We start from the raw sequence: 25,476 nt of genomic DNA, 5'->3' as shown, positions 1-25,476 counted from the left end.
GGAGAGAGCGGACGGGGTGCGGACTCACCGTTGCGGCCCATCAGCTCGTCGAGGTCCTCGTCGGACATGGGCGGGTTCTCCTCGTCGATGGCGCGCTGTAGGTCGTCGACGGCCACCTCGACGGCGGCTCCCGCCTCCTGCAGACGGCGGCGCGTCGCCTCCGCCGCCCCCGGACGCCGCACCAGCACGTCCAGCGAGACCGTGCCGTTGGCCTGCGCGTCGCTCCACACCATCACGTCTGCCGACACGCGGGGCACGCCACACTCACAAAACAACGCAGTGTCTGACACGAGACATTTTTACTGTATTAATGTGGTAATTTTGAGTACTGGAGTATTTTTTATGAAATACACAGGCGACCAGAATTAAAGCAACAAACGAAAATTTTGCAAGGCTGCGTTTATTTTGCCGCAAAACAGTATAAAAGGTGATAGTGAAGCAGAAACAATGTAAACAATACAGAACCTAAATAACTTGAAATGCATAACGATAGACAAAAAAGTTCTTCGTTTTTTGCAACTTTACGGATTTGCACACACCTCCGACACACTGGTTAACGTGCTCAGTATGGAGTGTGACTATCTCTGGCAGCAATAAAGGTATGACAACGACGGAACATGTTGTGAATGATGTCATCAGTCTCATGTTGAGGCAATAACGCCCATTCTTCCTGCAGAGCTGCAACATACAAGGAATACACGGCACGTAGTCAGGGGAACCTTCATATGTCGGCACCACCTTCCATGGGAACAATGCATTTCTGGACACATGTTCATAGGACCATTTTTTCCTCAATTTCCAGCCAGGAATCTATCCCCGTTAGAGATGCTGCAGAACTTTGTAGCAAGTAATATGAAAGAAATTAAGGCTCTTGTAATAGAACAAAATGAGTAGAAGAAAAATGACATTGAAAAAATTTAATATACGTATTTGATCGTGTCTGGTATTTCATACTGCAATTTATGTTATTAAGTAATGTAACGTACTAATTTTTGTAGGTTACCATGTAATAGTAGGGTCGGTATGGGAAGGTTTGGTAACATGGCGAGGACAGAGAAAGTGGCCCCTGCAGACTTTTTGCCCTGGTCAGTGCTACAGCCTACCGTGAAACGATTGCACTAGTTGTAATACACATCGCCATTGTTGTCAATGAGGTTGACAGAGGAACCTCGTGCCTTTATATTTTTCTAAAAAAAAAATTATTTCTGAGTTGTCTGATGTAAGACGTTTATATTATTCTTATGATCTCAAGTACACGGATAACAATAATTTTTAACACAGTGAACGTCTAAAGAACGCCTCTTGGCCAACAAACGTAGTTCCCTTTTATTTCTTTCAGTTCGATAGTATCTTCGGGATTACTGATGCCGACAAGGCGTCCTGCCGGAAAATTGACCAAATTACTTGTCGAGAAAAGTAGCGAAGTTGTTTACCTCAATATTAGTTAGTTACTTCCAAAAAACGCGCATAATGCAACATTTAAAATCTAAACCCTTTTATATCTAAATCTAGTGCCTCAAAATCAGAAAAAGAAAGATGGGATCCTGTTCTGAAGAAACTGGCATCCCAGACATGCTCCATGGGATTCAAATTGGGACAGCGAGCAGGCCACGCTAAGCGTGCAGTATCTCCCGCTTCCAAGAAAACATCAACCAGCCGTGCTCTATGAGGTCGAGCATTACCGCCCACCAATACGAAGTCTGGGCCCAAAGCACTTTGAAATAATCGAATCACACATGAGATGCCAGAATTTCGTCACGATACCTGACAGCAGTTAAACCTTGCCGATTCACTCTTACAATTTCATGGAGAAGTGTTTGAGTGGTCAACATAATCCCCGTCCACACCATTAGGTATCCTCCTCGATATCGGCCTCTTTCCACAACGTTTGGGTCCCGAAATCGTGTCCCACGTTCTCTCCAGATGCAATTCCGTCGAGAATCACTCGGGACCCATCTGTGAAAAGAACATTGGCTATGAGTGTCTGTTGGCTGAATGCTATCTTCTGTGCAGAATACGATCGTACGAACATCTGTTGACAGTTTTGTATGATTATATCCTGAATTAGACACAGGACGGGGAAATAGCGTTTTGCTGCCTTAAATTTGGACACCACAGTATTTCATCACTATTTTGTAAATATTTTCTTATGAAGGAATATGAATATGTAATTTAAATGCAATATCTGAAAAAAGAGTTATGTACCAATACGCAGATACACGGTGGTGTAGTCAAGGTGATTTGCTACTTTAAACATTCAAAGGGTGTATCTGAAGAAGGGAACAATGTCGATGGACATGGACGCGCACAGTACTGTTGGGTCTGTAAGAGACTGACAGAGGTGGTCAGGCGTATTGGTCAATAGCGGCATGTAGTGCGCCCCATTGCAAGCTACCAAACTGGAAGAACTGTGTGTTATGTCCAGGCACAATTACGGTGTTAATTTGGCACAGTGCAAAAAACATCGCGCGGAATTAATATGGAAGAAGACCACTGTGGGCCCACAGTTGTTAATTGCAAAGCGATGCTAAGAGGAGCCTGTTGCTATGTAGTGTCGGCGATCATTATCTTACACAGCACCAGCTGCCACTCATTGAAGTAAGACCAGGCCAACTTTAATATTTAGAAGTGTTTCAAGGCTAGCCAGATGTGTTTCAGAGTAGCGAAGATGGGCAAGTGCTTATAGCTCTCAACCTATGCATTTTTTGTTTTGGTCCATACTACCCCTCTGAAAGTATGTCGGTGACGTTCCAATTCATTCGTTATGTCAGTGGTCGTCAATTTTTTTTTTTTTTTTTTTCTAAGAGCCGATATTGACACTACAGGGTGATACCTCGGGTTGAGTAACTAAATGGTGGGGTGGAGGTAAAATGGCCACTCAAAGACATATTCAATTTCCACCAAGCCATGGTTATTGATGGAGGTGAGCCGTGGTAAACAATTTGCTGTTTTGAATAGCGCGCCGCAGCGCGTTTTGTGAAGCAGTCGCTCTCCGTTTCTGGCGGTGGCGCCGCTGTGGCAATCCCAGCTTTGCTGTGTCCCTTTGGTGGGGAAGCGGAAAGGTTGCCTGTTCACGTGCACTTAAGGGGCGCTATGAGCTCGGTAGAGGGAGTCTGTCAGTCGAAGCGAGTCGGGGCAGATGGTCAGTCGGAGTGAGGCTGGGTCAGTCAGTCAGACTCGGCGAGTTCAGTTGGTTGTTTTTTGAAAAGGCTTTTATGAATCAAATTTCCATTGGTTGAAATTTAATTTGTTTCCATCAGTTACCCCTTGGCAACTACTTCCACGCTCACATAGTGTGTTAATGTTCTTGATGAATCGCTAGTAAATAAAGTAAATTCTTTAAGAAAAGATTTTGAAAGTTAAAAATCACCCTTCAGGAAGCTACGACTTACACATTGTGAATCGTCATATTATAAGGTATCACACCAGATATTTTCAATGAAGAAGAAAATAATGTATTGTAACTACACGAATTTTTTTCGGCGTCTTACACAGTGAACAATTTTCCGCACCTGAGCGAGTACTGCAGTCAGTGCCAGTGTCTTCACAACACGATCCCATGTTTCTTTATCTGATTACCAGGCACTAGATTTGATATAAAAGGGTTTAGATTTTATCTGTTGTATTATGCGCGATTTTTGGAAGTAACTAACTAATGTTGAGGTAAGCACCTTCGCCACTTTACACCAGATTTGGAGGACCGGTTTCTACGGGTTACTGAGACGAACTCCGGCACTAGCTCCAGGCAAGTGGCCCGTGAACATGGTGTAAGCCAAAATACGATTATGTGATCGCGCATGACAACCGCTACTATCCATACCAGACGCAACACGCAAGTAACACACGGCACGTGGCCAGAGGAACTTTCATTCGTCAGTGGCATGTATCATGGCAACGATGCATTTCCGGACAAATGTTCGGAGGACCTTTTTTCCTCCATTTCCATCATAAATCCGTCCGAGCAGTTTGTCGGTTTTACTAATGTTCACCCTGTGTAATACGCATTTACAAACCCATGTTACGTCTGTTTGAACTTTTTGCCGAAGCACTTGATCTGTGCTAGCTGCGCACGCTCGCTTAGTTGTCGTTGTTAACACTGGAACACATACGTCCCCTCTGACTTCTTTTAACCCTGCAGTGGCCGCACTGCTTACCGCTGGGCCACTTAGGAAAGAGGCAAACTTTACTTTGCTCACGGCCGAATTTAACAACGCCAATTAACATGAACTACATCGTAAAATATTATTGTCTCTGTAAGTATTTGTGTTTGTTGCTCACCAAGAAGAATGCTCTCTTAAGAAGCACTTAACGTTAGTCGGCGTGTTTTTCTTCTGCTACCAGTTGTTAGAAGCATATTACCCGTTTTAGAAAATACAGCTGAAACCCAGTGGCCTACGAACACTCGTTTCGAGACGCATGCGCTCCGCGGGCCCCAGTTTGACGACCAGTGTTTGTTATTCAAAATGGCTCTGAGCACTATGGGGCTCAACTACTGTGGTCATTAGTCCCCTAGAACTTAGAACTACTTAAACCTAACTAACCTAAGGACATCACACACATCCATGCCCGAGGCAGGATTCGAACCTGCGACCGTAGCAGTCGCACGGTTCCGGACGGCGCGCCTAGAACCGCGAGACCACCGCGGCCGGCGTGTGTGTAATGTCTTCGTCCAGACAGGAGCGTCGCATATTACTGGTAACAGTGTTGAGTGTGAGAAGACAGCCCAAGGCCGTCGGCACACGGGCCGTGCTTCCGAACGTGAACGTTGAGCGTGCCGACTTCAACGCGCTGCTGAATGCTCAGAAACGATGCGATTGTTGCATAAGGTACGTGGGCCGCAGCGTGGTGTACGCGATCTCAACGCGCTCCACCGCCAATTGTTCACTATTTACAAAACAAACGTGCGTAAAATTACTATATTGTTTGTTGTTGTGGTCTTCAGTCCCGAGACTGGTTAGATGCAGCTCTCCATGCTACTCTATCCTGTGCAAGCTTCTTCATCTCCCAGTACCTACTGCAACCTACAGCCTTCTGAATCTGCTTAGTGTATTCATCTCTTGGTCTCCCTCTACGATTTTTACCCTCCACGCTGCCATCCAATACTAAATTGGTGATACCTCGATGTCTCAGAACATATCCTACCAACCGATACCTTCTTTTAGTCAAGTTGTGCCACAAGATTCTCTTGTCCCCAATTCTATTCAATACCTCCTCATTAGTTATGTGATCTACCCATCTAATCTTCAGCATTCTTCTGTAGCATCACATTTCGAAAGCTTGTATTCTCTTCTTGTCTGAACTATTTATCGTCCACGTTTCACTTCCATACATGGCTGCACTCCATACAAATACTTTCAGCAACGACTTCCTGACATTTAAATCTATACTCGATGTTAACATATTTCTCTTCTTCAGAAACGCTTTCCTTGCCATTGCCAGTCTACATTATATATCCTCTCTACTTCGACCATCATCAGTTATTTTGCTCCCCAAATAGAAAAAACTCCTTTACTACTTTAAGTGTCACATTTCCTCATCTAATTCCCTCAGCATCACCCGACTTAATTCGACTACATTCCATTATCTTCGTTTTGCTTTTGTTGATGTTCATCTTATATCCTCCTTTCGACACACTGTATTAAAACGTACATGTCCTACTTTTCCATATGCTAGTCAGGTTGTTCTGCCTGTAGTATACATAACTAAAAACTTAGATATCCATGAAAATGTTATAAGGCAAAAAGGAAAGAACCATGTCCAGGCGATAAGCACATAGCCTTACAAAAGTTCCTTTACAAATAATGGAATGCAACTTTACAGTAGTTCTCCTCATGAGAGAAAAATTATTTCATCATTTATACTATCGACAACAGTGCCGCCAAAGCAGAGTTACTAAACACAGCCTTCCAAGATTCCTTCACTAAAGAGTACGCAATACATATTCCAGAATTCGAATCAAAAACTGCTGCCAATAGAACTAGATATCCTCGGAGTAGTGAAGCAACTGAAATCACTCATTAAAAGCAAGTGTTTCAGACCAGACAGTATACCAATTAGGTTCCTTTCAACGTATGCCGATACAATAGCTCCATACTTAACAAACATATACAACCGTTCGCCCGACGAAAGTTCCATACCTATAGACTGGAAAGTTGCACCGGTAGCACCAATATCCAAGAAAGGTAGTAGGAGTAATCCACTAAATTATAGGCCCATATCGTTAGCGCCGATATGCAGCAGGATTTTGGAACAAGAGCAGCACGTTCTGTATTATCGTGAACTACGGGGAGAGTATCATGACGTGGTACAGGATTTGGAATGGACACCAGTAACACAAGTAACACAAAGGCGTTTATCATTGCGGTGGAATCTTCTCACGAAATTTCAATCGTCAACTTTCTCCTACGAATGCGAAAATATTTTGCTGCCGCCGTCCTGCATAGGGAGAAACGATCATAATAATAATAAAAAAATTAACCACGAATATGACGTTCCTCGTCATTTTATTACAACGAATCAAACAGTTAACGATGAGTTTTCGAGATATCCTCAATTTGATCGTGCTCAGAAACTGCGTATAAACACATATGGACTTTAACTAACAGGCAATATGGCGCATTGCAACTCTGTACTACACTGAAGCGCCAAAGAAGCTGGTATCGGCATGCGTATTCAAATACAGAGATATGTAAACAGGAGAATACGGCGCTGCGGTCGCAAACGCCTATGTAAGACAACAAGTGTCTGGCGTAGTTGTTAGATCGGTTAATGCTGCTACAATGGCAGATTATCAAGATTTAAATGAGTTTGAACGTCCTGTTATAGTCGGCGCACGAGCGATGGTACACAGCATCTCCGAGGTAGCGATAAAGTGGACGTTTTCCCGTACGACCACATCACGACTGTACCGTGAATATCAGGAATCCGGTAAAACATCAAATCTCCGACATCGGTGCGATCGGAAATAGATCCTACAAGAAAGGGAATAACGTCGACTGAAGAGAATCTTTCAACGTGACAGAAGTGCAACTCTTCCGCAAATTGCTGCAGATTTCAATTCTGGGCCGTCAAAAAGTGTCAGGGAGCGGACCATTCAACGAAACATCGTCGATATGGACTTTCGGAGCCGAAGGTCCACTCGTGTGCCCTTGATTATTGCACGACACAGAGCTTTACGCCTCGCCTGGGCCCATCAGTACCGACAGTGGATTGTTGATGACTGGAAACATATTGCCTGGTCAGACGAGCCTCGTTTCAAATTGTATCGAGAGGGTGGACGTGTACGGGTATGGCGAGAACGTAATGAATTATTGACCCCGCATGTCAGCGCGGGACGGTTCAAGCTGGTGGAGGCTAAGTAATGGTATGGGGCGTGTGGACTGATATGGGACCCCCGATACGTCTAGACACGAGTCTGACAGGTGACACGTACGTAAGCATTCTGTCTGGTCACCTGCATCCATTCATGTCCATTGTGCATTCAGACCGACTTGGGTATTTCTAGTAGGACACTGCGACTCCCCACACGGCCAGAATTGGTAAAGAGTGGTTGCAGGAAAACTCTTCTGAATTTAATCACTTCCGCTGGCCAGCAAACTCCCTGGACATGAAAATTATTGAGCATATCTGAGATGCCTTGAAACGTGCTATTCAGAAGAGATCTCCACCCCCTCATATTCTTACGGATTTACGGACAGACCTGCAGGACTCATGGTGTCAGTTCCCTCCAGCACTACCTCAGACATTAGTGGAGTCCATGCCACGTCTTGTTGCGACACTTCTGCGTGCTCGCGGGGACCCTACACGATAAGAGGCTGATGTACGAGTGTCTTTGGCTCTAGTGTATATGCGCAAAATTTGCAGGTGCTCAAATGGTTCACATGGTTCAAATGGGTCTGAGCACTATGGGACTTAACAACTGAGGTCATCAGTCCCCTAGAACGTAGAACTATTTCAACCTAACTAAGCTAAGGACATCAGACACATCCATGCCCGAGGCAGGATTCGAACCTGCGACCGTAGTGGTCGAGCGGTTCCAGACTGAAGCGTCTAGAGCCGCTCGGTCACACCGACCGGCGCACGTGCTCAGAAATGGGATCTGTAGATATGGGTTTCAACTGACAGACAATATGGCTCCTCGCTACTCCGTAGTACGTGAACAAACTAAGTTGACACTCGGCGCGGTGGCTGACGGAAACTACTGTAAATGGGAAATGTGTTTACAGTGTCGTCCACCAGCCAGTGTCAACGTAGTTTGAGAACTTTTAACATTGCAGCGCTTCAGCAATCGTGAATAATTTAATGATTATAAGGAATCCACCTCTACTGCAAACAGAAACCGGATGTTGACCTAGGATTCGGATCGGATAATCACGCCTTCTTCGGAACACACTAAAACTACAAACTGCCTAAAGAGGCATGGTCCAACATTAATAGAGAAATCCTATGCCTCTTTAGGCAGTTCGTAGATTTAGTGTGTTCCGAAGAAGGCGTGTTTATCCGCGCCGAAACCTAAGTGATCATCCGGTTTTTATTTGCAATCGAGGCGGATTCTTTATAATCATTCAACGTAGTTTGCACGTACAGCACTCAAGGGAGATGGCGTGCATGTGACGTAGGCGGCGTTCTGCCATCTCACTCGTCAAGGTTCAAACGCACGTTCGCAGTATGTAACATGCTGGATATTGCTTTGCACGGAGAGACTCCCCGACGCGCTAATCCGCCCTGTGACGTCATAAACTCGGCACGCTCGACGTTCAAGTGCACGGCCCGTCTGCCGACAAATTTTGTGCTGGAGCGTGGCGCACCTTCATTGTCTCGGAGGACGACGCGGACGTTGTCTGCAGCGTCTGCTGGCGCCGTCACCCTCAGCAGCTGGGCGCCGCTGTACGAGACGCGGGGCAGCGCCGCCTCCGCCCCCGCCTCCTGCTGCTCGGCGACGGCCGCCTCCACGGGCAGCCGCGAGTCGTCCACTACCGTCACCGCCGCCGGCGCCTCCTCGGGGGCGGCGTCTGCGCTGGCAGCGGCGCCGCCCGCGTCGCCGGTGGTGGAGGCGGCGGTCGCAGAGGCGAGCAGCAGCAGGAGCAGGTGTAGCGTCGCCATGGCAGCACAGGGCGGGCGGCGGCCGCGGGCACCGCTTATATAGCGGCAGCAGCCCGGGTCCCTGACCCCGTGCGGTCGTTCGCACGCGCGGCCGGCCCGGCGCAGGTGGCCGCGGAGACACTGTCCGCCGCTCCGGACACCTCTGCCGCCGCCCAGTCAGTCGGCGCACTCAGTCGCCGCGGTAGGCGCCCTTTACAACCACGTCTCCCACATTCTTACAGCAGGTAGTGCAATGTGTAATCTCCCCCCTACTCCCTTCTTCCATCAACCGTCCAAATTAAACAATGCCCAGTAAAAGTAATTAATAAGCGAAGTCTTTTATGAAGATTTGAGAGCAGCAAAGATTACGATAAACTTTCAAGTTCACTTAGCTTCTCATGCTGAGGTGGCTCCAGTTCTTCTTGTTTCGGGGTCTGATTCCTGATCCTAAAAATCTAACATCGGGTCCTCAAGTTGGTTTGAAATAAATAAATTGGAAGACTGTTTATAGCATTTCTGACTTACTCAGCCATCATATTAGGCTCCAAGAATCTGTTCCCAGAGCAATGGAGATGCGAAAAGTAAGTTGTTGTTGTTGTGGTCTTCAGTCCAGAGACTGATTTGATGCAGCTCTCCATGCTACTCTATCCTGTGCAAGCTTCTTCATCTCCCAGTACCTACTGCAGCCTACATCCTTCTGAATCTGCTTAGTGTATTCATCTCTTGGTCTCCCTCTACGATTTTTACCCTCCACGCTGCCCTCCAGTACTAAATTGGTGATCCCTTCATGCCTCAGGACATGTCCTACCAACCGATCCCTTCTTCTACTCAAGTTGTGCCACAAGCTCCTCTTGTCCCCAATTCTATTCAATACCTCCTCATTAGTTATGTGATCTACCCATCTAATCTTCAGCATTCTTCTGTAACATCACATTTCGAAAGCTTATAGTCTCTTCTTGTCCAAACTATTTGTCGTCCATGTTTCACTTCCATACATGGCTACACTCCATACAAATACTTTCAGAAACGACTTCCTGACACTTTAATCTATATTCGATGTTAACAAATTTCTCTTCTTCAGAAACTCTTTCCTTGCCATTGCCAGTCTACATTTTATATCCTCTCTACTTCGACCATCATCAGTTATTTTGCTCCCCAAATAGCAAAACTCCTTTACTACTTTAAGTGTCTCATTTCCTAATCTAAGTAAGAAGTATATAAATGACGAAATGTGGTGTAAGGTACCTGTCACAGATGTCAGATTCGGTACCATTCCTGTGAGAAAGACCGCCTGCATAATGCTACTGCTCTGTCATGGGCTGCTGTGTACGGAGCAACGGCGCCAAAACGTTAAAGTATAGTTATTATTTTACAGTCTGGAACCGCGCGACGGCTAAGGTCGCAGGTTCGAATCCTGTCTGGGGCATGGATGTGTGTGATGTCCTTAGGTTAGTTAAGTTTAAGTAGTTCTAAGTTCTAGGGGACTGATGACCTCAGCAGTTAAGTCCCATAGTGCTCAGAGCCATTTGAACCATTTTTATAGTTATTATTATTAGTTAAACTACTCATTGGAATGGCTTCACTTTTTAATATAAATATCTCTCAACAGCTGACTATCAATCAGTCATTTTACAATTATTAAAAATAATTTAAACAAGAACAAAAGAATGACTAAATTGGAAACGAAGCACTTCGGAAGCGTTCGGGTAACGCCTTTTCTGGTATGGCGCGCGAAGTGTTTCGGGCTGTTCGTCACTCAGGATTAGGCAGTTGAGAGGAACAAACATGTTGTCTGTCGTAGGATGCGTTTCCAATTTTTATGTAAGTTCCTGTTCGTCACTCTGGATTAGGCAGTCGAGATGTACAGTCATATTGTCTGTGGCAGGATGCGTTTGCCAGTATTCAGTATTAAAACATTCACTCCGGTAGTCATGAGGCACAGACACGTGCCACAAATAATGTAAAGATACATTTTCGTAAACATTGTGTTTGATCATGTACTTTGCTGTATCAGCAGGTCTTGTATTAAGATCATGTAGTCTTCTTGTGTGGCTATATTAAAATACGAGACTGGCATCCCAAAGAAGTAACACTTTATTCCAGAACAAAACCTCGCTAAAAGTCTGTTTCAGCCTCAAGATACAGAACCTACGACCTGCGTGCTGTTTTCTGCGCCGGGGACATCAACTTGAAGACAAAAGGTTAGTGAACTATAACAGAACCTTCGTATTCCACACAGTGCAGTGGAAACAACTAGGCGCCTCACGTGTACTGCATGCACAGAACAAATGTGCTCAGTAACACGTCATCTGCGGTAATGCAGAGTAGGTAAAGGAGGATGATCGTTATTAACACCAACAATCAATTCATTCTTCATTTCTTGCCGTGTGTTGTTGCCGAATTTCTTACGTAAACATATTTTCACTGATTTTCTCAAATTTTAGTGTATCACGCAGTATTTTGATTTTTCACATTAATAAAGCCGAAATTACATTGTTAGCACCTATTATTTAAAAAAATACGTCCGATCACATCAGAGGCAAGCTCAAGACTCTCACACTCTGAGGAAATAACTACACTCCTGGAAATTGAAATAAGAACACCGTGAATTCATTGTCCCAGGAAGGGGAAACTTTATTGACACATTCCTGGGGTCAGATACATCACATGATCACACTGACAGAACCACAGGCACATAGACACAGGCAACAGAGCATGCACAATGTCGGCACTAGTACAGTGTATATCCACCTTTCGCAGCAATGCAGGCTGCTATTCTCCCATGGAGACGATCGTAGAGATGCTGGATGTAGTCCTGTGGAACGGCTTGCCATGCCATTTCCACCTGGCGCCTCAGTTGGACCAGCGTTCGTGCTGGACGTGCAGACCGCGTGAGACGACGCTTCATCCAGTCCCAAACATGCTCAATGGGGGACAGATCCGGAGATCTTGCTGGACAGGGTAGTTGACTTACGCCTTCTAGAGCACGTTGGGTGGCACGGGATACATGCGGACGTGCATTGTCCTGTTGGAACAGCAAGTTCCCTTGCCAGTCTAGGAATGGTAGAACGATGGGTTCGATGACGGTTTGGATGTACCGTGCACTATTCAGTGTCCCCTCGACGATCACAAGAGGTGTGCGGCCAGTGTAGGAGATTGCTCCCCACACCATGATGCCGGGTGTTGGCCCTGTGTGCCTCGGTCGTATGCAGTCCTGATTGTGGCGCTCACCTGCACGCCGCCAAACACGCATACGACCATCATTGGCACCAAGGCAGAAGCGACTCTCATCGCTGAAGACGACACATCTCCATTCGTCCCGCCATTCACGCCTGTCGCGACACCACTGGAGGCGGGCTGCACGATGTTGGGGCGTGAGCGGAAGACGGCCTAACGGTGTGCGGGACCGTAGCCCAGCTTCATGGAGACGGTTGCGAATGGTCCTCGCCGATACCCCAGGAGCAACAGTGTCCCTAATTTGCTGGGAAGTGGCGGTGCGGTCCCCTACGGCACTGCGTAGGATCCTACGGTCTTGGCGTGCATCCGTGCGTCACTGCGGTCCGGTCCCAGGTCGACGGGCACGTGCACCTACCGCCGACCACTGGCGACAACATCGATGTACTGTGGAGACCTCACGCCCCACGTGTTGAGCAATTCGGCAGTACGTCCACCCGGCCTCCCACATGCCCACTATACGCCCTCGCTCTAAGTCCGTCAACTGCACATAACGGTTCACGTCCACGCTGTCGCGGCATGCTACCAGTATTAAATACTGCAATGGAGCTCCGTATGCCACGGCAAACTGGCTGACACTGACGGCGGCGGTGCACAAATGCTGCGCAGCTAGCGCCATTCGACGGCCAACACCACGGTTCCTGGTGTGTCCGCTGTGCCGTGCGTGTGATCATTGCTTGTACAGCCCTCTCGCAGTGTCCGGAGCAAGTATGGTGGGTCTGACACACCGGTGTCAATGTGTTCTTTTTTCCATTTCCAGGAGTGTATATTGCAAAGGGTTTACAGCTTTTCTTAATAAATGAATTCCTTCTCGGTTTCGTTACATTATTAGTTTCGATTATTATTTCATACATCAATCCATAAAGAAACGTAGTAAACGGTACAGGAATCAGAAAGTAATAATAGAAATGTCAAGTGTGCAAGTAATTCTTAATTTCAAATGTTTCTAAGAAAATGATTTGAACTGTACGTTCAGAACTGCTACTTATCGATGTCTCTCCCTCTCCCTCTCTCTCTCTCTCTCTCTCTCTCTCTCTCTCTCTCTCTCTCTCTCTCTCCTCCCGCACATGCCATGAAGGCCCAAAGGTACCGACCGGCCGCCGTGTCATCCTCAGCCTACAGGCGTCACTGGAAGCAGATATGGAGGGGTATGTGGTCAGCACACCGCTCTCCCGGCCGTATGTTAGTTTCTGAGACCGTAGTCGCTACTTCTTAATCAAGTAGCTCCTCAGTTTGCCTCACAAAGGTTGAGTGCACCCCGCTTGCCAACAGCGCTCGGCAGACTGGATGGTCACCCATCCGAGTGTTAGCCCAGCCCGACAGTGGTTAACTCCGGTGGTCTGACGGGAACCGGTATTACCACTGCGGCAAGGTCGTTGGCACTTATCGATAATAACATCAAAATTAAAATATTTTGTAAAGTATTCCTTTTCGTAAATTTTAGCTTGAAATATAACATACTGTGTATAAAATTATAAGGCAGTTTTCAGAAAAGCAACTGAGATAATATGAACCTGTCCAAAATTCGAAAAGTAATATTGGTATCGACAACTACTCTTGAGAAAGAGTAATGCTAGAGGAAGATGTGCCGTCACAAGTGGATCCACATTTATTCGGATTACACTAGACCAGAGATAACGGCAACCCTAAATCAGGAGGGCCGGACGCTGGTTTGAACCGTCGCCTTCCCGAATGCGAGTCCATTGTGCTAACCACTGCGCCATCCCGCTCGGACTATGTTGTATATTAATGACGCAGTTACCTGTAATGAAGTGCAGTCTGAAAGAAGCTGCATAAACATTCAGTCAGATCGTGATAAGATTTCGAAGTTGTGCATAGATCGGCAACTAGCCTTCAGTGTTCAAAAACAGTACACTTTTAAAACAATAGAACTTAGTCTCCTATGACTGTAATGTCAATGAGTCACAGTTGTGATCGGCCTACTCCCACAAATTCCTGGCTGAAGGACTTTGCAGAGATATGAAATGGAATGATGGCACAGGCTTAGTCATGCATAAAGCATGTGGTAGACTTTGGTTTATTGGTAGAATACTGGGAAAATGCAATCAGTCCACTAAGGAGATCGCTTACAACTCTCTCGTGTGACCCAGTCTAAAATATTGCTCAAGTGTGTGGGACCCGTACCAAATAGGACTAATAGATGATGTTCAATGTATACAGAGAAGGTCAGTACGAACGGCTACAGGACTATTTAATTCCTGGGAGAGTGCTACAATGGTGCTGAAGAAACCGAACTGGCACACTCTTGGAGATACACGTATAGTAGCTCGGGAAACTTTTTCCATTTTAGTCCGGGGTTGGTACAGCAAACAGTATGTGTGATATGAAGAAACAAGCAGTCTTTGTTGAAATGTTAAAAACTCTTTATTTTTTCTCAGTGTCGCAGCTTTATTTTACGTATCTTCGGATTGGCTAGTGTTTACTAACGATGGGTACACGGGATACCGCGCATAAAATATCCCAGCAGGTAAACGCCCCTTGTCAAAGCTTCAGTGACGTGTGCAGCTAGAATATGGACTACACCTGTGGCATTTTACTGATGTGAAGACTTACTGTAGATCTGATACGATTTGGCTGTCATAGTACTGCGCCGAATTCCGTAATAAGGACATTGCGCAGTGTTTTTAAAGCTTTGACAAGGGTCTTTAACCTGCTGGGATATTTTGTGCGAGGTATCTCATGTACCAAATATCAGTCAATTGAAAGATGCGCAAAATAAAGGTGAAAATTTTAACACCGCAACCAAGACAGCTTTTTTCTTCATGTCTCGTAAAAGCTTCTAACAAAGTTTCAAGAACTGGCTTTCAGTGATGACTCTAGGAATATACTACAACTCCCCACGTACCGCTCACACAGGGATTAGAAGAATTACAGCACGCACAGAAGTATTCAGACGATCATTCTCCCTGCGCTCAATACGTGAATGGAACAGGAAGAAACCCTAATAACTGGTAAAGTGGGCTGTACCCGCTGCCAGGAACTTTGCGGTGGTTTGTGGAGTATAGACGTAGCTGTAGATGTAGATGTATGGAACACTAGACGTTGCGATATAGTTTAAATTTAAATTTCATGTTTGCAATACTAGGATATCTTCTCATTCGCGAAAACCTCCTGGCTGCTATCGCTTCAAATTTGCTATGTTCACCGATGAGGATTCAGTTGGAAGATTTGCAAATTCCGGACGCTCTATTCATACACTGCTTTACACGTCCGCGAGCATTCTGTGAGAAAAACTTGGATATTTTTTTGCGTACCGATACCAGCCCTTCTGCACTGAACTTCATGCTCTCAGTCACCTTCAGTTACAGGCTTGTTTTGGAGAAACTGATTCTGAATTCTGTGGGTTTCCTGATCACACACCACAGTGAGGTGGCTCAGTTGCTGTAAAATCCTCTTTTGTTTTTTACAAGCTCCGAAAGGAACCACTCGTCTGTCATCTCTACAGAATCATCAACGCATTTCGTAGAAACCTGTTATTGTTTGAAGCATAACTGGAGAGAGAAAACATTTCTCGTTTTCATTGTTTCAAAGAGTTTTATGCTACAATCATCGAAGATGTCAACCTTGATTTTCCGAAAAAACTTAACCGTGATATAAAAAGCAATTTTTGGAGAGATTTTCAGATCTTGACACAAATGAGAGTGACATTCTTCTGTGCCAGAATCCTTTCGATTGTAACGTCAATTAGGTGCCAGTTAAATTGCACATGACCGTTACTGGTTTGCTAATGACTTGACGAAAGAGAAGCACGGAGATGGAAGATTCGTTAAATTTTACTGCTGTTTACCTGATAATGAGTTTGTGCAACTGAGAAATTTTCTGCTAGTATGCCTTAAGTGTTTGCAACAACGTATGTCTGTGAACAAAAGTTTTCGAAAAAGAGGCACATTAAGTCAGCACATCGAACGAGATTGACTTTTCAGCATTTGAAAACAATTCTTTTCAATGGATGCAGCAACAGCAAATTAAACATTGATGATGGCCAAACACCATTTTCACAAATCTCACTACTGTCTTTTGCTGCTTAGTTTGAGAGATTCGCATATGGGCACACTAGATATGGTGTAACTATCTTTTTACTAACGCCGCATCCTTTGAAAACATCTTAGTTAAATACATATGTTGGTTATCGTAGATAACCTATGATTAATATGGAATGCTGAACTTAGGTTCTCGTCTTTTTTCCCAAATATTCTCTTCTGGTATGCAAGTATTGTAGGGAATGATTTTTTTTTAATTTACTGGCTTTCGCGACGCGCTCATACAGCCATCTTAATAGTGAAATATGAATTATGACATTACGAACGTGAGGACAACACAACACCCAGTCCCCGATCGGAGAAAATCTCCGACCCGACCGGGAAACGAACCCGGGCGCCCGCGTTTGGGTTACAGAATGATGATGCGGTCTCGCTCGTCCTTTTGTAACTTATTCAGCCCCCTGTGAAAGAAGTTTGGTGAACTCTGCGCTATGCCTTAGGTCTTCTGAACTACCAGTTAGCCGGAAATTCAGAAAAAAATACGAGAATCGTTCAGGACTTAACTGTTCTTATGAGCTATAATGTGCCTTTTCGTGACTCATGTACTTCAGAAAAAAGGCATTTATTCCGAAGAATAAACTTCAACCGAAAGAATGCCACCGAAATTACAATTGATATTCATCAAACAAATAAATATATTGTGCAACAATGCCCGGAAACAAATTTTGTAATCAAGTTAACTACTCCAGTATAATTAGACAAGCTTGAATTTAAGTGTGTAACTGAGACTGACTGAAATACTAATTACTTAACGGTAACATACAGTTGCCAGCTCATGCTTGATGCTTCAGCAAAAGTTATGAACTTTATATGTTTTGTTGAAAATGATGTTAAGTAACAATTACTGACTTGTGTTTAGGCAGTAACGTGCAAGCTCAAATGAAAGTGCTGTGACAATGATGTGACTGGAAGTTAACTGTTACTCTACTGCAACACTTTAGAATCAGTGAAAATCTACACTATCTAACCACGAGCAAAACATAACGTGATATGTAATGAGCGTCACTCACAATAACGTTGACTGTCGTTCCGTTTTATGTTTGCGCTGCCTACGATTAATCAACATTTCATACCAGTTTTTATAGCAGTTACGCTCAATACGATTTTACAAGTAGTAGCAGTAACTACAGACAACGCCGAATTTACGAGAACCAAGATTACATGCAGAACACAGAAAATGTAAGATCACTCGCGACTGGGACGCCCTTCAACATCAAAAACAGATGAAAAGATCGAGAAAGTAGTTAATCTGATTGGATGTGAACATCAGTTGAATATTCGAACGATTGCCGAAACTGTAGGAATCGACAAAGAATGCGTTAGGCAAATGTTACATAACCATTTTAACATGACAAAGATGTGTGCGAAACTGGTGCCGAAAATTCTTACGATCGATCAACAAGAAGCTCGTGAAATTTTCGTATGACAGTCTAAATACCAATGAATATGATCCTAATTTCTTGCAAAGAATCGTAACATGTGACAAATGTTTATTTTTGCACTTATGATCCAGAATGTAAGTGCCAACCCATAAATTTCAAGGGCCTAACTTTTTTAAAAAAGAATAAAAAGCAACCTCGAATGAACAAATTAAGATTCAAAGCAATGATCATTATTTTATTCAATATTCATTTTCTGAAGGTCAAACTTTTAATCAACATTACTATCTTGAGGTTCTTACTCAACTGCCGGCCGCGGTGGTCTCGCGGTTCTAGGCGCGCAGTCCGGAACCGTGCGACTGCTACGGTCGCAGGTTCGAATCCTGCCTCGGGCATGGATGTGTGTGATGTCCTTAAGTTAGTTAGGTTAAAGTAGTTCTAAGTTCTAGGGGACTGATGACCACAGCAGTTGAGTCCCATAGTACTCAGAGCCATTTGAACCATTTTTTTTTCTTACTCAACACTGTGGGAAAATAAGAAAAAAAGAACTGAATTGCGGAAGAACAAGTCATGGGTTCTGGATCAACACAACACACCGGCTCTTACGGCATTGTCTTTTAAGAGATTTCTAGCGAAGTACAGCATCCCAGTGTTAGATCATCAATCTTATTCGCCTCACCTAGCATCAAGTGACTATATATCTATTCTCCAAGGTCCAATATGCATCAAAAGGAGCAAGATTTCAGTCTGACGAAGCAGTGCAAGAAAAAGAGGGATTTGTCTTTAAGGAGCTCACAGAGGGAGACTTCCAGCGCTTTTTACATTAATGGAAAATTCTCATGGAGCGTTGTAGGGATACAGGACGGCGTATATTGAGGTTGACAATAACTAAATTTGTATGTTTTTGAAATAAAATGTTGTAGAGTAACAGGCCTGTTATTTTTTAGCCACACCTCGTATGCTCGCCAGTTGAACATTTACAACGCCTTGCCTCTCTTTGCGCACCGCAGCAACAGTGCATGTAATTACGCGCGCTAGCACAGCCACTTTGCGTCCATTGTCGAACACTGTCAGCTTGCAACTCTGCCTGCTCCCGTGCGCTGCATCTCAACGACGTTAGTGCCACACTGCTAACAATACCTACAGGTTTTAGATAATGCGATATCTCTGACTGACAGCGTTACTACTACAGTATTTTACAATATTGGTTTTGTGTAGTTTCTCATTACGATACAGTCCTTCAAATAATGATCACTGCCAATAAAATAACAAATTACTTACATATAAATTCAGAAAATAATATCCAGACTGTGAAATGAATGAGGTGATAATTATGAGGTTCTGTGTTATAGTATTATAAAGCAACATTTACAGTAAATGTACACTCCTGGAAATTGAAATAAGAACACCGTGAATTCATTGTCCCAGGAAGGGGAAACTTTATTGACACATTCCTGGGGTCAGATACATCACATGATCACACTGACAGAACCACAGCCACATAGACACAGGCAACAGAGCATGTACAATGTCGGCACTAGTACAGTGTATATCCACCTTCCGCAGCAATGCAGGCTGCTATTCTCCCATGGAGACGATCGTAGAGATGCTGGATGTAGTCCTGTGGAACGGCTTGCCATGCCATTTCCACCTGGCGGCTCAGTTGGACCAGCGTTCGTGCTGGACGTGCAGATCGCGTGAGACGACGCTTCATCCAGTCCCAAACATGCTCAATGGGGGACAGATCCGGAGATCTTGCTGGCCAGGGTAGTTGACTTACACCTTCTAGAGCACGTTGGGTGGCACGGGATACATGCGGACGTGCATTGTCCTGTTGGAACAGCAAGTTCCCTTGCCGGTCTAGGAATGGTAGAACGATGGGTTCGATGACGGTTTGGATGTACCGTGCACTATTCAGTGTCCCCTCGACGATCACCAGAGGTGTACGGCCAGTGTAGGAGATCGCTCCCCACACCATGATGCCAGGTGTTGGCCCTGTGTGCCTCGGTCGTATGCAGTCCTGATTGTGGCGCTCACCTGCACGGCGCCAAACACGCATACGACCATCATTGGCACCAAGGCAGAAGCGACTCTCATCGCTGAAGACGACACGTCTCCATTCGTCCCGCCATTCACGCCTGTCGCGACACCACTGGAGGCGGGCTGCACGATGTTGGGGCGTGAGCGGAAGACGGCCTAACGGTGTGCGGGACCGTAGCCCAGCTTCATGGAGACGGTTGCGAATGGTCCTCGCCGATACCCCAGGAGCAACAGTGTCCCTAATTTGCTGGGAAGTGGCGGTGCGGTCCCCTACGGCACTGCGTAGGATCCTACGGTCTTGGCGTGCATCCGTGCGTCGCTGCGGTCCGGTCCCAGGTCGAGTGGCACGTGCACCTTCCGCCGACCACTGGCGACAACATCGATGTACTGTGGAAACCTCACGCCCCACGTGTTGAGCAATTCGGCGGTACGTCCACCCGGCCTCCCGCATGCCCACTATACGCCCTCGCTCTAAGTCCGTCAACTGCACATACGGTTCACGTCCACGCTGTCGCGGCATGCTACCAGTGTTAAAGACTGCGATGGAGCTCCGTATGCCACGGCAAACTGGCTGACACTGACGGCGGCGGTGCACAAATGCTGCGCAGCTAGCGCCATTCGACGGCCAACACCGCGGTTCCTGGTGTGTCCGCTGTGCCGTGCGTGTGATCATTGCCTGTACAGCCCTCTCGCAGTGTCCGGAGCAAGTATGGTGGGTCTGACACACCGGTGTCAATGTGTTCTTTTCTCCATTTCCAGGAGTGTATTATTTTTCTACATAGTCTGCATCACGTTCTACGGTCTTACGCCAGCTTTGTGTAAGAGTGTGTACTCCCTGTTGATGAAAGCACTTGCCCTGGGCTCGTAATCATGTTTTCACTGCATGAATTACGCTTTCGTCATCTTCAGAGTGTGTCCCACGAGGAGAAACCGCAAGTGAACCAAACAAGGCGTTAGATCTGTCTGGGTGGATACGGCAGTGACGTCCGACCCAATTTGGCAATGTGTTCTCAAGTTACGAGACTTGTGTGTGGGCATCTATTGTCGTGTTGGAGCATGATTTATTTTGGATTCTTGTCAGGCTGAGCACCTTGGAAACAGTTCTTAAATTCACAGTGCCTCTGAATTTTTGTCACGTCAGTGTATATCAACAGCTGTTAATAAGAGAGTAGCAATATTTATTCAATGGTACTAACAGAATGACATGGATTAAATACTATAAAGACTAACACTATATTTACTTTCACCTGAACACATAAATTAACGTAACTTTAACTTATATTTTGAACAGACGGTTTAAAAAAAGACCGTTTTATACACTAAAATAAACAGTAAATTTTATCTTGTGCCAGATTATCTCGTCCTTCATGTGCAGCACGATCACTCAGGCGTTCATCGGCATCAGTCGTGCCGAAGTTGTCTCGGTCTGGCGTTCCAAATAAACCATTACTTTGTTTGACTGTGTTGTTGTCTCATTGTCTGTCACAATGTCTTCAGATTGAGCGCCAACTTCGCTAACTAGTCCATCATCATATCACCATGGTCTACATACGAATAAATTATTTCATCATCAGCAATGGCGGACAACACTAGCCCATTTGTTTTCTCTGAAGTCATTTTATGCTAGCAATAGAAGAGGGCAGTGATAACTGACACCGCGTCTAGATTCGTGTACGGCTGTTGGCTGAACTTAAATTTAATGGTTGTCGTCATGGATACTTGCCGCTATTACTTCCATGGTATCTGTACTTTAAAGTTAACTTTTTTTTCTTTTGAGTCATCAGTCTTTTGACTGCTTTAATGTGGCCCACCAAGAATTCCTCTCCTGTGCCAACCTCTCCATCTCAGAGTAACACTTGCAACCTACGTCCACAATTATTTGCTGGATGTAACCGAATCTCTGCCTTAGTCTATAGTTTTTACCCTCTACACCTCAGTCTGCTACCATGGAAGTCATTCCATGATATCTTAACAGGTGTCCTATGATTCTGTACCTTCTTCTCTTCAGTGTTTTCCACATATTCCTTTCCTCTCGATTCTGCGCAGAACCTCCTCATTCCTTACTTATCAGTCCATCTAATTTTCAACATTCGTCTGTAGCATCACGTCTCAAATACTTCGGTTCTCTTCTGTTCCAGTTTTCTCACAGTCCATGTTTTACTACCGTACACGGCAGTGCTCTAAACGTACGTACATTCTAGGAAACATCTTCCTCAAATTGAGGCTTATGTTTAATACTATTAGACTTATCTTGGCCAGGAATGCTATTATTGCCAGTGTTAGTCTGCTTTTTGTCATCCTTGCTCCGTCTGTAATGGGTTGTTTCGCTGCCTAGGTATCAGAATTGCCTACCTATTTCGTGAACCCTGATTCTGATGTTATGTTTCTCGCTGTTCTCTTTTCCGCTAGTTCTCATTACTTTCGTCCTTCCTCGATTTACCTTCAATCCATAATCTGTACTCTTTAGACTGTTCAACACATCCTGTAATTCCTCTTCACTTTCACCCAGGATAGCAATGTCATCAGCCAACGTTTCCATTGATGTACTTTCACCTTAAATTTCTGTTCCGCTCCTGAACCTTTCTATTATTTGCGTCATTGATTCCTCGATGTATTGATTGAACAGTAGGAGCAAAAGACTTCATCCCTGTCTTATACCCTTGCAATCAAAGGACTTCGTTCATGGTCATTCCTACTACCAAATCCATATTCTCCAACAAACCTTTCTTCTAATCCTCCCCTACAAATGCATTCCAATCCCTCATGACAATTAGATTTTCATCCCCCATTATGTACTACATTAACAGTTCAATATTTTCATATATATTCTCTGTTTCTGCACTTTCTGCTTGCGACGTCGTCATGTATACCCGAACTATCGTTTTCGGTGTATGTTTGCTGTCGATTCTGATGAGAACAACCCTGTCACTGAACTGCTCACGATAACATACTCTCTGCCCTACCTTCCTACTCATAACGATTTATACTCCCGTTACCATTCTCTGCTGATGTTGATATTACCCTAAACTCGTCTGACCAGGCATCCTTTAGTTCTTTCTGTTGCACTTTCCTGACCCCCACAATATCTAAATTGCGGCTTTGTGTTTCCCTTTTAAGATTTTCTAGCTTCCCTACAACGTTACAATTCCTTACATTCCACGTCGCAGACTCGTAAAACGTTATCCTTTCTTTGATGATTCAATCTTTTTCTCTTGGTCACCTCCTTCTTGGCAGTCTCTTCCAGTAGATCTGAGTGGGGGACTAGTCCGGAATCTTTTGGCACTGGAGAGATCATGATGACACTTTTTCAACTGCAGGCCACATGTCCTGTGGATGAACATTATGTGTCTATAATGCAGTGGTTTCCATTGCCTCCTGCATCCTCATGCCGTTGATCTTTGCTGATTCTTCCACCTTTTAGGGGCAGTTTCCCAACACAAGGACAAGAGAGTGCCCTGAACCTCTGCCCGCTCCTCCGCCCTCTTCGACGAGGCCGTTGGCAGAACGAGAGGAGGTTGACTTCTTACGCCGGAAGTCTTCGGCCGCCAAAGCTGATGATTTTTGTTCAAAATTTAAACAGTGGCGTGGAGCGAAGACGGAACCACGGAGGTTTCGATTAGTAGTCAAAGACGCTATTCCTCGACCACGGGTATTAAAAAAAAAAATCCCTATGAACTGGAGCTATGATATAATGAGGCTGGATGAAGGAGGTTCCATGGTACTGGTGCTAATTACGAAAAACTCTGGAAGTGAACAGTTGATGCGATGTGGGTCATTTAGCCGATTGATAGCCATCTTGTGCTAGATGTCCTGACCCGTTGGTCTCTATCTGAGAGTAATTACTTCAGCCGACTGTGCCCGTATGACTACTTGAAATAAACGAAAACGTCGCCAGATCAGTGCTATTGGAAGATTTGTCATTAAGAGTAACCGCTCAGGATAATCGAAATCATAAAAGTGCTCTAGTAGTAACAGTCTTAGTAGTTTTATTCATCCGTAGATCTCCTTTACAAAGATGCTGGAGATGTCTTGGTATTACCGTCTAAGAACAACAGATACAAAATAATTCACATATAAGGTCAATTACAGACTTACGAGTGTAATTTGACAAGGATGAGACGGCTAGTCGGTCGTGGTCTCATAGTAGGGACCGTACCGGCATTTGCCTGAAATAATTTAGGGAAACCAAGAAAACCTAAATCTGGGTAGTCGGATGAAGACTGGAGCCTCAACCCTCCCAAATGCAGGGTCACTCTGTCACCTCAGTGCCATCTCACTCAATTTATCCCTAGCGTACAAAATGGTTCAAATGGCTCTGAGCACTATGGGACTTAACTTCTGAGGTCATCAGTCCCCTAGAACTTAGAACTACTTAAACCTAACTAACCTAAGGACATCACACACATCCATGCCCGAGGCAGAATTCGAACCTGCGACCGTAGTAGCAGCGCAGTTCCGGACTGAAGCGCCTATAACCGCTCGTCCACAGCGGCCGGCTCCTAGCGTACAATTTTCTTACTCCCAATCACTATACGCCCTCCACACACTCTGTTTCATAACACTACACACGCATTCAGCTGACGACAGGACTACTTTATATACCGCAACTTCTCATTTGCTAGTTTCAAAAATTGAGTTAGTATCCCTCCGTAAAGAGAGCGACGATGAGCTCAGAAAGAGGATGACAGATTTGGAAGTAACTTTTTCCAGAAGAGATAAAAATTAAAAAAATAGAGTGAAAGTATTATGTGCAATGACAGAAGTTTTAGTACAGTTGTTATTATTTTTAATTTGTGTTACATTTTTACCAAAGAACTACTCTGTATTTTCAAAGCAATCTTCCAGTGTATAGAATACGCTGCTGAAGAGATACTTTATTTTTAATTTTCAAGAAATTTTGTCTTAGAAATTTCTTTAACCTACCTTGGCAGTTTATTGTACAGTTTTATTCCTTGATAGAAAATGTTGTTTTGAGTCTTATGTTTATTCTTTTTTGGTAAATATAAGTTCAGCGTAGATCTTGTTCCATGGTCATTGATAGAACTATTTGTGCAGCAGTAATCAAAGTTACTTCTGAGGTGTTAAACTGACCGGTAAATGTGCTCACACAGTGCAGGTGAAAGTCCCAGTGTTACCAACAGGTCTTTACTAAGAGCTCGACTACTAGTTGCTGTCATTATTCTTATGACCCTTTTCGGCAATTTGCTCTGGATGAAAGGCCATCGGTTGGATCCTACCTGTAGGGTTGAATAGCAATTCTGTGACTGTGGATCGATTCCAAGGTGGATCGATTACAGGGTGGCGATAATAACACGCAATCTGTTACAGCACGCACCGTCTATCCAGTTGAAGATTTGCGGTTTTGCTCATTATCCGGGCGTAGTTAAGAGAGTTTTGAAAAAATTAAAAAGCCAAGCCATAAGTCTTCTGTTACCATTACAACGAATATTTTCCTTTAGAATACGCAATTACGCGTGTGACTCGCATTTCAGATCGCGCCCTGAGGTAGTGAAAAGCAGTCACCTGTTATCAAAGCACGCAGTACGACCTTCGAATGATCGCACGAATGTCTTGACTTTCCGGAAAATGAGAATCGTCCACAGGAGAAGAGAAACTGAAAAACGGAAATGGAAAAAGAAATTGAAATTACAATTAAATCAATACCATTAGCTGCTGAGAGC

The 25,476-nt window shown here is 44.7% G+C and overlaps 1 protein-coding gene across 1 annotated transcript in view; it reads right to left on the bottom strand.

Moving 5' to 3' along the window:
- LOC126335006 (carboxypeptidase B-like) overlaps positions 1-9,102 on the bottom strand; it is a 54,945-nt gene extending 45,843 nt beyond the window's left edge. The window contains exons 1-2 of the mRNA XM_049997836.1: positions 8,808-9,102; positions 29-238 (exon numbers count right to left, since the gene is read on the bottom strand). Of these exons, the coding sequence (XP_049853793.1) occupies positions 29-238; positions 8,808-9,102 (505 nt within the window). The remainder of the gene's footprint in view (positions 1-28; positions 239-8,807) is intronic.
- Between the last annotated feature and the right edge of the window lie 16,374 nt (positions 9,103-25,476).

Source organism: Schistocerca gregaria, chromosome 2, assembly GCF_023897955.1.
Source record: "Schistocerca gregaria isolate iqSchGreg1 chromosome 2, iqSchGreg1.2, whole genome shotgun sequence".
NCBI classification, from domain to species: domain Eukaryota; kingdom Metazoa; phylum Arthropoda; class Insecta; order Orthoptera; family Acrididae; genus Schistocerca; species Schistocerca gregaria.
Note: the sequence above shows the minus strand (reverse complement) of the source record. Positions and strands in the feature narration are given on the sequence as shown.